Source organism: Haliaeetus leucocephalus, unplaced genomic scaffold, assembly GCF_000737465.1.
Source record: "Haliaeetus leucocephalus isolate CR32 unplaced genomic scaffold, Haliaeetus_leucocephalus-4.0 Scaffold275, whole genome shotgun sequence".
Classification (NCBI taxonomy): Eukaryota; Metazoa; Chordata; class Aves; order Accipitriformes; family Accipitridae; genus Haliaeetus; species Haliaeetus leucocephalus.
The window spans coordinates 44,095-61,749 of NW_010972711.1; the positions used below are offsets into that span (position 1 = coordinate 44,095).

The 17,655-nt window shown below is 47.6% G+C and overlaps 1 protein-coding gene across 1 annotated transcript; it reads left to right on the plus strand.

Moving 5' to 3' along the window:
* The first annotated feature begins 705 nt into the window (after positions 1-705).
* Positions 706-3,010, plus strand: LOC104833256 (ras-like GTP-binding protein RHO). The gene is made up of 3 exons (XM_010569834.1): positions 706-793; positions 1,421-2,061; positions 2,838-3,010. Exon 2 carries the CDS (start codon positions 1,423-1,425, stop codon positions 2,014-2,016), a length of 594 nt encoding a protein of 197 aa, XP_010568136.1. The 5' UTR covers positions 706-793; positions 1,421-1,422; the 3' UTR covers positions 2,017-2,061; positions 2,838-3,010.
* Positions 3,011-17,655: the final 14,645 nt, after the last annotated feature.

A 17,655-nucleotide genomic window follows, 5' to 3' on the forward strand; every position in this document is an offset into this window, starting at 1 on the left:
TGCCCAATGCCAACAAGAGAGCAGGGAATTCAGTCTTCATCTCGGAGTTCAAGATAGGATACTTAACACTGGACAGTTCTTTCTCTTCAGACTCTCCAGTTGATAGACTTCATTTCACTACTTTGAAGATGATCAAACTCTGGCACAGGCTGCCCAGAGAGGCTGTGGAGTCTCCATCCTTGGAGATATTCAAAACCCAAGTGGACACAGTCCTGAGCCACCTGCTGGGGTTGATCCTGCTCCGATCAGGGCAGGGTGGACTAGATGACCCCTTCCCACCTCATCCATTCTTTGATTCTGCAATTTATTTCTCTACGATGCCTCAGCAAATCTGGAAAGGGGTGTCTTGAGGGTCTGTCTGGCAAGCCTACCACTGTTTTACACTCTTGTACTGTCAGCCCCCCACACACAAGCAGTTTGGCACACTCAATACTGAAATGCACACTCAGGACGAGTCTTTTGCAATAGGAATGAGGAAATTTCTAAAGTAAACATGCTGTGATTTGTTAATGAATTACATAACTTCCACTTTATTGCCAGTAAAGTAGGCTTCTTTAAAAAACAATGATGTCATGATGTTGTCTTTGTAGATTGGTTGGCTATATTTAGAAACATCAACCTATTCCTTTAAATACTGTGGTCATCATGATAGTCCTTGAAGAGTGGTGGGAAGTTCTCTCCGCAGGGGAACCAGTGACCTAAGGAAGCTGAGGTGGCAACAGTTTTAAAAGAAACCAATCTAATACTGAACATCAAGAAAGAAAAGAAGGTTGATACTGGAAATCACTATCCTGTAAGTCTAACAAACTTCTATCTCATATAAATTAGCCGTGAATATATGAAGACTGAAAACACTTTATTAACTCCCACATGGCAATGGATCTATGAGCAAAAGCAGCATGGACTTGCACAGGATAGCTGTTGCCAGTGGTAGAATTCCACTAGCAGACCATGGCAGGAAAAATGTAGTCAGTAAAGCCGATTTGCATAGTTGTTCAGTACAGTGTTTTATATTCCATCTCACTCACAAAATTAAGTAATTCAATCCAGAAAATGAAGTCTGTTATGGACTGAACACTGACCATAAACAATGTCTGAGATGATAAAACAGAAATATAAGGCACTGCAAGAGTCTTGGTTACATCCAGACTTGGTTTATGCCTTCATTTTTTGATCTATAATAATAGTCAAGAGCAAGGTACTCACAATTTCAGAAGATTCTGATACCATAGAAATTAAAAGGGGAAAAAAAATAGAGAACAAAGGTAAGACAGAGTATGGAGAGAAAAAAGGAGAGAAGGAGAAGAATTCCAAACTAATGGGATTTCTCCTCTCCTCCTTCTACCCTGCACAAGAGCTAAAAAAAAAAAAAAGCCCAGCATGGGAATAATCCATTTTGTACTTCATCTTGGTTTTCAAGGAATGGCTGCTCTTAGGAGAAAGCTAACTGTAGTTGGAGATGACTGCTGTGGTAAGACATGCCTCCTCTTTGCTCTGTGTCACAAGCAGCTTCCCAAGACCTATGAGCCAACTCTGTTTGATGCTTACGCCACTGACACAGAAGTAGATGGGAAAGAGATGAAACTAATTCTCTTCGATGTGGCAGGGAAGAATGAAGTCAGTTACCGAAATCTCCGCTCAGTGTTCTACGAGGACACCGACATTATTTTAATGTGCTTCTCTGTGGACAGGCATGACTCACAGCAAAACATCCTTGATTTTTGGATTCCAGAAATCAAAGTGTTCTGCCCCACAGTACCTATTATTCTGGTGGCTACCAAGACAGAACTAAGGGGCGATGAAGGTATTAAGAAGAAACTAACTTCTCCAGGCAATGAGCCAATTAGCACTACAGAAGGAAAAGCTTTAGCTGCCAGCATCGGGGCATATGCTTATCTGGAGTGTTCTGCCAAGACAAAAGAAGGTATTGATACAGCCCTGGAGATTATTAGCCAATGTGCATTAAATGAGAAAAGGAGGAGAAAGAGGCACTACAGGCACTGCCAAATTTTGTAAGAGGAGTGAATATTATTTTGTTGTTGGATTTCATCCTGTGGAAAGGTAAGTAGATGTCTTTGTTGCTGTTGTGTGGGTGCTATAAGAGCTGTTTTTATAGGAGAAAAAAAATCCCTTATATCTGCAAAGTGTAACACTTGAAAAGTTGAATTTGTTTCCTTCTCCACCTCCAAAACAGGCTGAAGAGCACAATTCCAGATTTGAGCTGAGTACTGGTCTTGAGAAATGGAAATGACCAAGCTACAGTTCTCCACAGAGGTTTTTTGGTCAAGGGAGATACACACAGACTAGGACAGGCACCTAAACCAGCACTGTTGGGACAAGCACAAAAACATGTTGCTCAGTGACTCTAATCCCGGCTTCCTGGTAGCAAGGCTGAGTGGCAAGGAGCTGTGCCAACAAGGCTTCCCAGTACGCACTCCCTTCCATACACTTCCTTGAAGGATGTCCTTAGGGAAGGGTGTCACCACACACATATCCAATAGTCTGCTCTGCTAAATGCAGTGGGTTTCTGACTGGCAGAACAGGTCTGACTTTCTCCAGGATTTATTCGCAGAGCTGGCCTGGGCTTGGTTCCATAAATGCATCAGGAATGCAACGTATAGCATAGGGTATACAATGAAGGCAGTGCTATCTCCACCTCTTCTTCAGGTACAGGTAGACAAACTGGGGTAAAACAGCCTGGCTCTGGGGTAGGATAATCCAGTTCTTGATAGAATTCCTACCTTAAAAGTAGAGAAGTAAGAAGTCCAGACTTCAGTTTCTAAACCTCTTTGTCCTTATGGTCTGAATGTATCTTAAATCTTTCTGTCTTTCCTTAGCACTTGCAGGCAGAAGACATGAAGTAAAGGGAACGCCAACAACCATGCTCTCAGCTTTGCAAGTCATTAACAATCTGGAAAGAGACTGAGAAATCCTGTCAACCTAAGCAGAATATCTCAGAGAGGCACAGAGATGGACCAAAATGGAAGGACTTTGGGTGCATCTCCATACTACTCCTTTCTGTGAAGCACTGATTGCTGGCAGCCCAAGGAACTGAGTTATGGACTGATATTAAAGGCACAGGTCTGGAAGTGGGCAAATAATGTGACTTCAGGATTTGAAGACACATGCTGTAACACAGTAAGCGGACAGAGAAACGTTTCAAGGTAAACCCCTTCTGATCCTGAAGAAAAGGTACAGGGCTAATTGAGCATAACCGTCATGAACTGCGAGAACATGGAAGTCTATCACTTTCTTTTGCTGACTTCCTTGGTGTTGGTTTCATCACTCTGGCAGCTTGGTTGCAGTTTCCCAGGGGGAAACAAAATAAGAATAAACATAAATTTTTAAACCGATTATGCCACCTGGAGCTGTATACATAGCAAACTAGCTTTTCCAGGTGAAAGACCTAGTAAAATACACACTTGATTTTTTTCTTACCCATTCTTCCCACCAGTATTTGTCTATTGATGGTATCACGGGTAGAAATACTGGGGCTGGCCAAGTATTCATGACTGGATGGGTTGCTGCTTTCCTTCTACATCACTTTTTAGTAGCAGTTTTTAAGTCCACAATCACACTGTGGCATAATAACAAATGCTTCAAAGATGACACTTTACATTTCCAAAAGTACCTTTCTTCAAAGAATCTCTGAGCACTTTTCAACATGAATTACCAACACACCTCTTGGTGATAAGTAGGTGTTATTTCCTTTTTCAAAACTGAGAAGCTTAAACTGCTGCCTAAAGTAACTGTGAACCATCTACATCTTGGAGCTTTCTTTTTCTTGACTTGTTTTCCATGCCCTTTCCCTTTTGCCTCCTGGACCATACTTAACCTCAATTTCCTCTCCTCTCTGCTTGTGATAATCCCCTCAATGCAACCTGATCTAGTACCCAAACTTTAAAACTCTTCTCCCCGTGCAACTTGGATGTAAGTGTGTGCTGTGCCTAAGTGCTCTCCTGATTCAGCTAGTAGCACACATTAGTGCATTTCAAAGAGCTGTATTTATGTAGATAGGTTTAAATTGTTATTTCCATTTCACATGTGTATGTGTGGGTGGGGAGGATTAGACTGCAGATAAGTTAAAGAACACAGGTGTCTCCGGTGCCTCTGATGTGGGGTATTGAATTGGAGAGAGGCAGTTTTGCAAAGATGCTAAGCACTTACTGCTCCCACTACTTGGAAAGTTCAGACCAGTTGGGAGAATCTGAGCTTTCACTGCCCGTTGCTTAGTGGGACACTGGTCAGCTCATTGACTGGTGTCTGCTTTCAATCTAAACAAACAAGTATTTTCCTCCAGAAGGGCACTTTGTTCAAGATAAAGGTAACTGGTTTCACTCCCAGTATTCACTGTATGTATCTCTGAATTAAACTGTTGTTGCACTGATCTTAGTTTCTATTTCTTAACATTAACCTTTTAATTGTTCTAATGTGCAATAAAAAGTTGGCAATATGTTTCCACTGTATACTCCTCTGCAACTGGAAAAGAGAAATCCGTGGGACGTTTTTCATCATCCTTTTGCTAAAGCTGTATAAACTCTTTTTGCCACTTTTGTCAAAAAATCCAAATGCTCTTCCTCTTTATCTGTCGCAGAGCACTTTTGCAAGAGCAGGTTACTATGTGGCTGTTCAAGAAATCCATTGGACAGTTGTCCATATTTTAGGGCATCTGGCTCCCATGAGAAATCCACAGACTGGATAGTTTCCTTTTTTGTATTTTAGCATTGCCTTGCAATTCAGAAAGAAGGGGATACAGCCCAGTAGTCAGAATATTAGCCTAAGACACATGTATCTGGGGTTGTTTCTCTACTTCACTGCAAGCTACAGTCTGCATGACCGAACAGAAGAGACTGTGCACATCTGCGCTGCAAAGTGGCTGGAAGGAAGCAGTCCCCCCATAGCAGCATGGAGCTTGACGGGTGCTGATTCATCCTTCCCATTTAAGATTGTGTCTTCAAGGAGCCTCTGCAGCCCGCAGGGCACATACACCCTCTAGCTGATGTTAGGCTTTCCATCCCCGGCCGGCCGGGATGGTGGTTGTACTCATGCACATAAAGAGCGCAGATATTAGCCGTGGGAGAGCTGGAAAGTCTGTATGAGACTGCTGCTGGGAAAGTGATACATGCCCATATCTTAAACCTGGAACAAAAATCAATAGTGATGAATCCACATAGAAGCAAACTGCCAGCAGTCAATATCCAGGCTAGACTTGAGCCAGAAGTGCCATCCTCTAATGCAAGTCTTTCTTCCAGTGTTAGAGGGGAGAGGAGGGGAGGGGAGAAGAAGGAGAGGGAGAGGAAAGGAAAATCACAAACTGTTTTATTAACTTTTTTTTTTTACTTTTGTGAATTTAAATATTGAATATGACTTTTTATTAAGGAAAATAAAAAGCAAAGGAAAGAAGTACTGTGGAAAAGAAGATGGAAATTAATTGAACATTCATGTATATTTCAACAGGACCATTTCTAAGATGAAATACGCTGTTTACTCCCTACCACAACTGTTTAAGACAGATGTCCAATTGAAACAGCAGGGGAATTTATACTATATTAGGTGAATATGATGATATGCATTGCAATTAAATACGAGCTTCTTTGCGAATGAAGTAAATAAATTATATTGATGTCTTTCAGTAGAAATAAAGAGAAAGAAAGAAAGGAAATCAGTACATAACAATAATAAGGCAATATGTGAGAGCAATTTTCCATTTTCAGTACAAAGATAGTTTATGTATTTCATGCAGTTGTGTTGTAGTAGCCTGCATGCCTAAGAATGTCATCAAGACAAGGTTTTTAGACAAGCTGACTTTGCTGGGAAAAAAACAGACAAGCTCCTGGACACTCATGTCTTCAAACACCTCTTCCAGATCTCATCTGATAAAGGACCTGACTTCTTCCTATAAAGCTCTACATATTGTGATAAGCCATGAAAGCCATGACAATCTAGAAAGTGTTTTGTACAGAGATTTAGACAGAACCTGTAAGCTTCAGTAACATCTACAAAGTGACACATCAGTAGTGCTTTAGCAAAAACATACCCGCCCAGCACACAGTACAGGGGTTTGGAAAGAAGAGAAGTTTGAAACTAAAAAAAAGCCCTATGTGTCATTTCCTTTTCATTGCCTGTTTTGTGGATGGAGTGGAGAGAGGGTAATATGTCTTGCTTAGCAAGACCATTTTCCATTTTATATTAGTTTCCTGTGTATATATGTCTTCCTAGTGGACACTCTATCAGTCTACCTACTAATTCGTCTGTTTACTCAAAATTATCATCAGATAGGAAGCATGCTATATTTTATGAAAATAGATTCTCTTAGGCTTTTGTCTCAGTTTTCTTCATAATATCTTGTCACTTAATCAAATTCATTTTCTGAAATGTACTGCATCTGTTTTAAATAATTCATCAGCTTAGAGTGTATCTCTGCAATCAGTTGGAGAATGACAAACTGATACAAGAGCCTCTAATTTGTTATTATTTTTTGATGGAAATACGGGGCTGGATCATGGTATTCCTCCACAGCAGCTCAGAGTAGCATATGAAAAGGCAGAAAGACTGCAACTTTATTTGTCAAAACTAAATTTTAGGTGTCCCTAAGGCCTTGAAAGCCTCATTGTTCAGCTTCATCTCTGCTAGTGGACTTGTCTATCATTGAAAGTACCTCCACCCTGTTGAAGTGTTCACATTTCAGTCTGCTCAGTTCCCTGTGCTTTTTGCCAGCTACCTCCTGTGTCAGGGTTAGACAGCTTTGGGGGGGACTTGTCTCAGCACATCCCTTGGGCTGTGCCTGTTGAAAAGACAGACTGATGGAGGAACATCTGATTCATGAATCACACCAGTGACTGGTGTCTAAGCGGTTTGATGTCGTTGTGAGCAACTTCGTCAGCTCAGGTGTGTCTGAACCAGGCAGTGTTGCAAGGTGGATGTGCCTAGGTGCTGGGAGCGGGGGATTTAGCTGCCTGTCATCACCCAATGTTGGTTGAGAGGGAGTTCACAAGCTTGAAGACATTAAAAAGAGCAACCTTCTCCCTTTCAATCCTTCTGCTCAGGCAGTAGGATAGTCTTTGCAGAGGCTATCCTTGGCTCAAACCCAACTGCTAGCCCAAGTGAACAGGTCATTGTCACAAGCCGCTGAATCCAGTGGCCCAGTAGAGGCAAGGCTGCCGCACCTCCCTGCCCCCCGGTCCAGCTGGCAGTGGGGCTAAGCATGTATTCCCCGTAGGCACATGAGCACAAACACACATATTCAACACTTATCTACGTATATACATGGCCAGCAACACAGAAACGCTCAACAGACACAAACAGCACCAAGGGCCTCATCCTGTTCTGCTCTCCGGTTGATCAGGATGAAAGCCCATTAAGAGAATATGTATATATACTTACACAGACGTATATACAATGTGGATCCCTCTAGCCACTGGCCTGAGACACTCAGTCTATACAGTAGCTGGCCCCTGGATCCTCTCTTTTCCAGTTGGCTCTTGCACAAACACACACAAACAGGTCTCTCAATTGACTTCCAGACCCCACAATCTCCCCAGTAGCTGGCCAGGACCTCCTGGTCCCTCCAATAGCCAATCCACAGACCTCTGGTACCTTCAGTATCCAGCCCACACTTACGGTTGCTTTGATACCTTCCTCCCAAAGCCTCTTATCCTACTCACCAGCTAGTCCAGCTCGACATTCACCAGTGATTCACCTAGACCCCCAAACACACATGTGCATACAGAGTAGGGAGTCCCTCACCCAGGAAAAACATCTGAAATGGAGTTCAATGAGAAGACAGGCCCTGCTGACCAGGCGCAGGGCATGGCCAGACAGACATACCGACCAGCCAACTCTTTACATGCAGCTGGCCCCTTTTATCCCCTCATTGCTCTGTTTTCCCACACTTGTTCCTTCCCAAACCACCCAGATCCCTCCCTTTCCCCACCCTTGCTTCCTCCCCTAAACAACCCATAGTAAGTCCTGCGCAATCCCAAAATGCTCCTCTGCTGCATCCCATAACGTGTCCCATACCCCTGAGGCAGTAACTTACCCCCTCGGTCCGTAAGAGCCTTTCCCCTTAGCTCAGGGCACTGGGTGTCCCCCTGGACCCTGGGCTGAGGCTCCCCTGGGACAGCCCTGGGGGGGCTGCATCGGGGGCTCATGTTCCCGACCGGGTTATTGGGGTTGCTCCCCCCGCCCTGCCTCTGACCTCCTCCATGTCCGTGTGGCGAGGCTTTCGTCACACTCCCCAGCCACCATGGGAAGACACTTTGGGGTTTGCCCACTGCTGCCTGGCCCACAGGCTCTGCCCATCGTTGACCGCTGTTTGCCACCACTTACTCCTGGAAGGAAGAGAAATGTGGCTGTGTTTAAAGCCTTTGGCAGGGTAAGTCTAAATAAATATTTATCAGCAGCCAAATGTAGAGGAGAGAGCTAATAAAAATGCATCTTTCGGACGGCTCGCTGTCCACCAGTTTTCTGCAGGAAGGTAAATTTAAATTAATGTTGCACTAAAGTACTGCTTTGCTATTAAAAATGATGAATGGGACCAGGTATATTTCCAGTGACCTGCTGTAAATACGGTATATGCTGCATTAGTAGTAAATTGCCAACAGATGATGGTGCTCTAAAATACAATGGAGGCAGCTCAGACTTTTGCTTCTCTTCATCCCAGCCTCACTGGAAAGGACACATTTGCTTCTTCCCCAGCAACTGGAGCTCAAGGCCCACAGGACTCGGTCAGCCCCTGCCGTGGTTGTCAGAGCATCACCATGGTCCCCTTCACTAAGCCAATGCTTCAGCCTCGAGCAGGGGCCACAGAGAGAAAGCTGAGGGCTCGGGAACGAGCAGCATCCAACACCTAGAAACCGAATTTGTTATTTTTCTCTGCTACTACCCAGATGGCTGGATTGCCATTACAAGACAAACTTAGCTTTATAATTACACGGATATGGAAAAGTCTCATGGTAACACCTATCGGGCTCTTTTGACACACTTCTGTGACGTTAGCCATACGAATCAAGAGATGAGATGGTTGCAAACTCAGCACCATCTTTTTGTTCCCTGTTTGTACAGTGCCTAACACGAGGGGCTGAACCACCCCAGAGGAGAGGACGGAGTTCCCGTGGTGGCAGGGTCTCATGAGGTCCTTTGCTGCTGCCTGGCCACAACCCAAATGCTTTAAGACAGGAGCAAACCATCATGTCTGGTAAACTCTGTTAACCGGAGATCTTCCCAGATTCTCAATCTGTCAAGAAAAGAGGTTAATACAGTGACAGCACCACAGTTGCTTCTCTACGCGGTCATACACCCAATCTCAAAGACCCCTGGGGAGAGGAAGAGCCCAGGGTCAATCCTTACTCACCATGACTCAGTGGGAAGCTGTCCACCCAGTGCAGGACCAGATCCTGGCACTCAGCCTGCCGCCCTAACTCAGCTACGAATTAGTGTTAAACATGAGTGTTATTTATCTCTAATTAATTATTAAGGCAGTATTTAACAGCACTCAGGAAAGATCATATTGGTATGCGTCTGGATGCAACACAGCCCTCCCTAAATCACGCTGAAAGCTGATTTCCCTCCTGCTATATACCAGATTACTTCAGGCTTGGTGCTGGTGCATAAGGAGAAAATTTGTTACCCTTCTGGAAAATCAATAGGCTCTTGGCAAACCGGGTTCAGTGCTGTTAATCATCTTGATGGCACCATCTGCCTATGTACCAAAGTACAGCAGGAGAACCACCCCACCGCCCATCCGAGGGTCCTGCTGCTGGCAGCGGCACAAGGACCCCCTCAGCGGCTGCAGAGCCCGGCACAGCCGGGCTTGCGCTGCTCACTGCAGCTGAAACGCTTCCAAGCCCAGCTGAAGTTGCAAGGAGGATCAGGGGACTGCGAGTTCAGAGCTGGCCAGGGACTCTGCCATGTCCCTGCGGGGACTTCTGCTCCATGGACAGGGGCAGTGCCTCTGCCTGGTGCCCAGAAAGCGGCTGAGGAAAAGTGGAGGAGTCAAAAATGCTGAAAAAAACAAATCCAGCTGCCTGAGGCATCGCCGCTGGTGCGTGCAGCTCCTCCACGCCTCACCAGCATGCAGAGGATGTGAGAAATCCCGCAGTGGAGCTCGCTGGCTATGGACCATCGCTTGCTGCCATATGAGGCTCTGGTCTGAGGCGTCCCCAGCTGCCCTGTGAGGCAGGGTCTCCTCCCTCCTGATGGAGCTCAGTATTTCTCCAGCAGACAAAAGCAAAAAGCTGTGGGAGGACCTTCCCTGAAGGGCCAGGGTGGGCTGGAGGGGCTGGAGCCGAACGCCAGGGAGGGATGAAGCTGGTGACACCCTGTAGCATGAGCAAAGGAGCACTGGCCGGGCTTACAGGGGACGTCGCTGCAGCAGAAGTCCTGGCTGCTGCCTCTGGAGTTGTGTTCGAGAGCAGCTGCTGGCAGCTGCTGGGATGGGGAAAGGACCCTCATGCCAACGCACGAGGCTTCCCCGTCCCATCTGCCGGGTCTCTGCCTTCCCCCAGCGCCGGCCGGCATCGCGCAGGACCTGCAGAAAGCCAGGCTGACTCCAGCGAGCTGGGGGGAAACGGGCAGGAGCAAACAGCAGTGCCTGGCTTCCTTCTGCTTGGTATTAATCAGCGGTTTTCTGAATCACAGACGTGGCTTTGTCTGTGGGACATCAACTATGAGAGTCAGAAATTAATTCAGCTTGGGAGCTTTGGATGACTCAGACTGCTATGAAAACACCCTAGGGCAGAAATGAGATGTAGGGCAAATTCACCCTAGGGGTATCTCTCAATGGACTTTAACCGAGGATAAATTTAATTTGCAGAACTGAAGCATATTTTATTTACTCTTTCTAAGTATCATTTTAAAATGTAATATTCAAATAGACAATCAAGAGGCTCTTAATGGGTTGCATTTATTGAAAGAGAGTTTGATTTAAATTCCTCAACCTTGGAGTCCCAGGCATATTTTTTTTTTCCCAAAGTGAATTCTCTGCTGAATTTCTCTATTGCATTAATGTATGAAAATCTGAATTCACCAAATAAACAGGCAAGATGACACAGTGCTGATAGGTTGCCCGCAACCCACCCAGTGATTCTGCTGGAAGATGTCTGGAAGTCTCAATGGAAAAGCAGGATGCAGTAGTCATTTGTGCTTTTAGGAATTTGTTAAAACAGAGCTCTTTCTCATGCATCACTGGGCTCCCAAAGATGAGTCTAAGTTATAACAGCCCTTAGGGTTCATTTAACTCTGCTGCCAAATGTCTGCCTGGGAGGAAAAAAAAATACATTTTGGTAGTTGGAAAAATATTGAAGCAGAGGATTTGAAATGCTGAGCCACGTGGACTCCTGCCTTAGCTCTCTCAGTGCAGCAATACTTCATTGCAATCAATAAATGTTTCATCATCATTTCTGGCACAGGGCAGGGAAGCTGCAAGGAGCACAGGCTCAATTCTTGGCTCCACTCTCCACTCTCTGTGTGCTTGGAAGCATCATTTCAGGGCAATACAGCAGGACTTCAGTGCCCTGTTTGTTCACGACAGGCAGGCTGTGTGCTGGGGACTCCCAAGGAAGAATCATAGAATAGTTTGGGTTGGAAGGGACCTTTAAAGATCATCTGGTCCAACCCCCCTGCAATGAACAGGGACATCTTCAACTGCTCAGAGCCCCGTCCAACCTGACCTTGAATGTTTGAGGGATGGGGCATCTGCCACCTCTCTGGGCAATCTGTTCCAGTATTTCACCACCCTCATCGTAAAACGTTTCTTCCTTATACCTAGTCTCAGTCTACCCTCTTTTAGTTTAAAACCATTACCCCTTGTCCTATTGCAACAGGGCCTGGTAAAAAGTTTGTCCCCACCTTTTTTATAAGCCCCCTTTAAGTACTGAAAGGCCACAGCAAAGTGTCCCCAGAGCCTTCTCTCCTCCAGGCTGAACAACCCCAACTCTCTCAGCCTGTCTTCAGAGGAGAGATGTTCCAGCCCTTTGATCATTTCTGTGGCCCTCCTCTGGACCCACTCCAACAGGTCCCTGTCCTTCCTGTGCTGAGGACCCCAGAGCTGAACGCAGGACTGCAGGTGGGGTCTCACCAGAGCGGAGCAGAGGGGCAGAATCCCCTCCCTCGACCTGCTGGCCACGCTGCTTTTGATGCAGCCCAAGATATGGTTGGCTCTCTGAAGTGGGGTGGGGGTCTGCCAGGGGGTCCAGGGACCCTCAGGGTGCCCGAGAGGATCAGCCTTCCTCTCCCTGGGCATGGGGGATGGACAGGCAGCAGGCTGTGCTGACGGAGGGGAGCAGGCAGTATTTCGGTCATACCTTCTCTGCCTGGGAAGCTGATGCTGATATCCAGGATCTGGAGGGAAGCCAGGCAGTTGTACATATACATCATAAGAAAAACCCGACAGCAAAATCTGGGGAAGGATCTGGGAAAATTCCTTCTGAAAGAAAAGCCTCGTGCTGGAGGACACATCTGGATCCCATTTGCTCTCCATTGTCTCTGGCAATGCATCAGACCGTTCAAAAGGTCCCCCCAACCCACCCAGCCTCTGAGAGACAGGGAGCTGGATCTAGCTGTGTTTTTATAAAGTCTGGGGTAGGACCAGGGGCTGAAACTCGCTTGGGGGAAGAAGTTCAGAGACTTGTGTCTCCCTCAGAGGGAGCTGCACTGGCCTTCAGGAGAAGCTCAGCAGTAAGTGAGGGGCAGTTTGGCCACATCTGCCCCCCAAATGGCACTGCTACAACAGAGGGGGTGTTTTAAGGCTTTGTGATTACAATGATACAGGTTTTACATCCGTTTGATTTTCTTGCATTACTGGTGTTTGTGCCAGTTCCTCCCCTACACCCCCCAGCCAGGGATAACGCAGCACGTGGCTGTGCCGGGGGAACCAGACCGGGTGGCAGAGAGGACAACGCAAACCTTCAGGTCAGGGTCCTGCGGGAAACCAAGGGACGTGCGGCGTTCCCGCTGCTCAGCGGAGAAGCACTTACGGAGCGTATGCCGGGTCCATGGCAGTGCCAAGCCCAGGGCGCTGTGTGGCTCAGCAGGGGCACAGGGAGCACTTGAGGGACAGTGACATCCTCCCGCTGAGAAGTGACAGAGCGGCTCAGGTCACCTAAGCACAGCACCCGACCCTGGGAGACTCCATCACCCACCTGGGGAGCTCAGTAGCAAACAACAGGGCCATAGGGTTGGGGGAAGAGGAAGGGCCAGGAGGTCCACCTGGACCTCCCCAGGGGACCTCTTCAGTGTCATGGTGGAGAGAAGAAGTGAGATTTCCACCCCTGAAGCAGCAGATCACTCCAGCACTGGTCCAGGACAGTCTGCTCCCTGTCTCATCGCTTTGGAGACTGCAGGCACTTTGGGGCACAACTCCCACCACGGTGCCTGACTTCACACAGGGGCTCCAGCCCCAGGTACCATCTCTAGCTTCTTCTCACCAAGCATATAAAAAATCATACTAAATACTGCAATGCCAGGTGGGAAAATGTCTGTTTTCTTTGGTTCATAATATGAACATGCAAAAAACTACATCTCATTTGTACACTGAGTTAATCTTCCCCCTTTCCTCTACTCCTTTACCTTGGTTTCCACCAAATACTTTTTCTCCTATCTGGTAGCTCCAAAACTGAGCCCTCCCCAGCTAATGGCATTGTAGGCTGTGGAGCTGTCCCTCCAAAGTCTAAGAAACTTCTGGCTCTTCCATCTCTTGTTCTGTCTCTCCCAGGGACTCCAAAAAGCCATCCAGGTTTACCCCTCTGCTCTGTTCTCATTTCTTCCTTCTTCTCCTGACTGTTTCTTTGGGCCATGCATTCACCACCAGGCCAAATCCCCATGGTTTTTTCAATAAACCTCAAGACAGAATCCAAGCCTAAGCCAAAGCCGCCCACAAAAAATGCTGGGATAATGTCCTGGACAGCTCAGATCCTTCCGTGGAAAGGGTGCTCAACATCCCAGGGGCAACATGGGTCCCAGGGCAGTGGCTTGAGAAAAGCCAGATAATGCATTGTAACCCTGGAGAATTCACTGCTTGGAGTAGTAACAAAGAAATGGTGTCATTCCCAGGTCAAAGTAACCTGCTAATACTTCAGGTGCTTTTAGCAAATTAATTAGCTATAGCTAACGCCTTTCATGGCTGGCTGATTACATCTGCCCAGGACATTTTCAGAGCAGCCAGCCAAAGTTTTTGCTCTTCCTGCACTTTCTTTTCTATGTCCTCTTACAAAAGAAAGCAGGTATATTGTTTTTACATGTATTCTTTGCTTTGCAAGCTTTATGATACAGGTTACATATCTCCATTTCTGCTTGAAGCTGTACCAAGACATCTCTGTGGCTGCTGACATGTCGTGATCCAGGTATTCCCTACAGGAGAGGCAGAGGAGGGAGATACATCCTTGCAAACAAGCCGAGCTAGTGGACTGATAACTCTGGTTTTCTTCTGCCCCAGGATTGCATTCCCCCACTGTCCTACCTGAGGGAATGCTGTAAAGGGAAAAATGAGCATGTTTGCCAGTCTCACCTCTGCTAAGAAAACGCTCCTGGAGGAAATACTGTCCCACAAAGCATTTCCATAGGTCACACTTTGCATATGTGATCCAAAGTGCATTGAATTGCACAGTAATTGGGGCTCCAGGACATAAACTGTATCCACTGAAAACACAAGTGTGTTTCTTCTGCACAGTTCAGGCATTGTATGGTGCAGTTATGCTGAGACAGCATCTGGCAAAAGGTTTCATTTTTGAGGGGGCTTCTGCACACATACAGCACCTAGCAAAATGCAGGTCCTAATTCACAGCTACAGCTTCTCTGTGTTATGGACCAGCCCATCATACATAAATGCTAACTGTCTTCACCAAAGCACCGAGCTACGGAAAAACTACATCTAATTGACCCTTTACCATTGTCCCATGTGTTTATCTGTTTGCGCTCAACTTGGATAGTGAAATGAAAAAGTCAGAGTCACTTTGTGCTCAGTTACACAACTTGAGTCTTGAGCTTTACCCTGTGGGTTTCCAGCAAGCCCTGAGCTCAGCTGGGCAAAGTCCTGCACGCTCCGGGAGGCGGCTCCTGCTTCCCAAACCGCTTTGATCTCAAGACAAGACAAAGAGCTGAGCTTTTAAAGCGAGCTATGAGAGTACCTCTGGGGGTATCCAGCTCCAGCACAAAAGCATTTCCTCTGGATTTCCAACATGGCAGGGGAACGGTTATGTTTCAAATACAGCCATGAATAATTCAGTTTTTATGAATTTGCCTGCCTTCATAAGGGCTCATGCTGATTTAAGCCTGATAAGTTGTCTTCTTTTCTAACCAGCACTGCTTTAAGCAAAAAAAGCAAAAAAAGCAATGGCCCTTAGGAGAATTCCCTGTCCTGGGGCAGGGAGAGGTTGCTGCAGGGCAATGGTTGCAGCCCAGGAGAAGTCTCCGATGCTGTTCCCTGGGCGGCTCAGGTGGGTGCTCGGTCACGGCTGCCTGGGGGGGCAGGGGGGTGCAGGGACTGGGAGGCCACTGCTGAGGCCGGCAGGTCTTGTTCCCTCTCCCCATCTCCCCTCCAGCCACAGGATCGCCCCTCTCCCTGCCACCAGAGCTGGCATGTGTCTGACCACCAGCGAAGCTGATCCAACTCGTTCACCTGCCCCCCCCAAATGAGCTGTTCTGCTCTTTCAGGGAATCGAAGCATACCGTGGTACCACAGGGTGGGCTCTGGGCAAGTGGGGGGCCACCTACGGCTTCACCGTGAGACGCCTCCCTTGGCACGAGAGCGAAACCCTTCCTCGGCCTCCTCTGCACCCCCGAGTGCAGCTTTGCCCTTGGTCCCACCTGGCCGCCTGAGGCCGATGCTGCCCAGCATCTTCATCAGGGGGCTGTCACCGCTGTCTGCCCGCACCTCCACCCTCCGCAAACCCACCTCCGGCGCCCGGAGCTGCCGGACGGACGCCCTCGGCTCTGGCGGCTGCCCCCGGGGCAGAGGAGGGGTCTTCGCCCACCCGCTGGGGACCGCGGCGCAGGGGGACGTGCCCACCCACGTGGCTGAGCGCACGAAGCCGAGGTCCGAGCTGAGGCCGCAGCCCGAGGCGGTGCGATGCCCACCCTGCCCACCTCACCCGTACCGAGGGTATGCCCGACCGCCTGAGCCCTGCCCTTAGCCCACCTTCAGGTCTCCCGAGAAAAGCATTTTGGTGTCGCCCGGGGCGCCTTTTGCATTGCAAATCTGAGGAATGGTGGGGTTTGCACAGAGTAAACTTAATGAGGGTGGAAAAATAGGCAGGGGGGTGCTGGGCAGGTTGGCAGCGCAGCCCTTGGGGCACAAGGAGCAGGTGCTGGGGGAGACTGGGGTGAGACAACCCATCGGGAAGTCGGTGAAGGCTGTGGGGGGCTTCTTAGGGATCATTTCTGACCCCACAGTGGCTTGGAGTCCAGGCAGCACCGAGGGGATGAAAAGTCACCGTATGCTTCTTCACCCCCAGTCATGCTTGTGCCTGGTATGGGGGGAGCCTGATACAAACCCCCAGCAGGATCCAGTGCAAACTTTTCAGCTCACTCCAAGGGGCACAGCTCTCTGCTTCTCTGTGGGCATCAGGGATCCCAGGGACCCCGATCCTTGGGGTATTTTGCAGCATCACCTGGGCATGTTCAAACGCATGCTTCACATCCAACCTCCTCCGCACCTTCTCGCTGCGCATGAGGCATGGCTTCTGCCTGCAAGGTGCCCACGTGGCCCTGGTGGACTGGCAGCTATCCAAGGACACCAGCGTGGTGGCTCAGCTGGTATGACTTACAGAGTGGCCCTTCAGCCAGAATGAAGCCCTGCATATTTTCTGCAGGCTCTACACGCTTAATATAGATTGTAGGTAAAAGGGGCTGCTTGGTCTTGGGAGAAAGAAGACTACTGGCATCGTTCAACGCTTCTGCTTCCTCTTCAGTAACACCATTTCCTTTTATTTACAAACATGAATGAACTAAGCTTCACAACAGCTCAGCAGAGCTTAAGTCTCATTAGCCTTCTTTTAAATAGGGTGGGATGTGAGTGGAAAGCTGAGCTTGCAGAGCCCTGGAGTAAGACCACAGCAAAGGGAGAAGGACAGAAAGACCAATACACTGAGGGATCCCCGGGGCGGCTCTGAATCTCTAATTCAGGAACTGGGAGCAATGGGGCTGTGGTGATGCCCCTTGTGCCAGGGCTCATACCTTCTGCTGAAAATCTGTGTTCATTCTGGAGCCGTCCTTTCGGAGGAATCGTGACCTGTTGATGAAGTATGACAACCACAGACTCAGCAATGGGAAAAGGCAAAATACTGAACTGTTGCTTTACTTTGTCCATTAATGACACAGATGTGCTGTGGAAAAAATGGATTACACACTAAAAGATAGGCCCAGAACATAAAAACATAAAGGAAAGGAATCACTGCGGAACAAACAACTTTTATTCTGGCATTTCTGAACTTCTGGGCATGTGTCTTTGCTTCTTAAGTGTTGTACATGTCTGGATTTTACATAGGTAAAGCAGACATACAACCCAAGACTTGCACATATAGGAATTCTCTTTCAATTTACTTCTCATTTTCCCTTTTATCAGCTCCCCCATTGCCTGTCATCTCACTGCATGAAAACCAGGGCATAGTCCATGAAATTAAACAATAAGAATTAATGACCAACCTTTAGAAGAAAAAGATG

What these genes read in the sequence shown, in the direction of transcription:
- LOC104833256 (XM_010569834.1), top strand. Translation starts at nt 1,423, where the DNA reads ATGGCTGCTCTTAGGAGAAAGCTAACTGTAGTTGGAGATGACTGCTGT.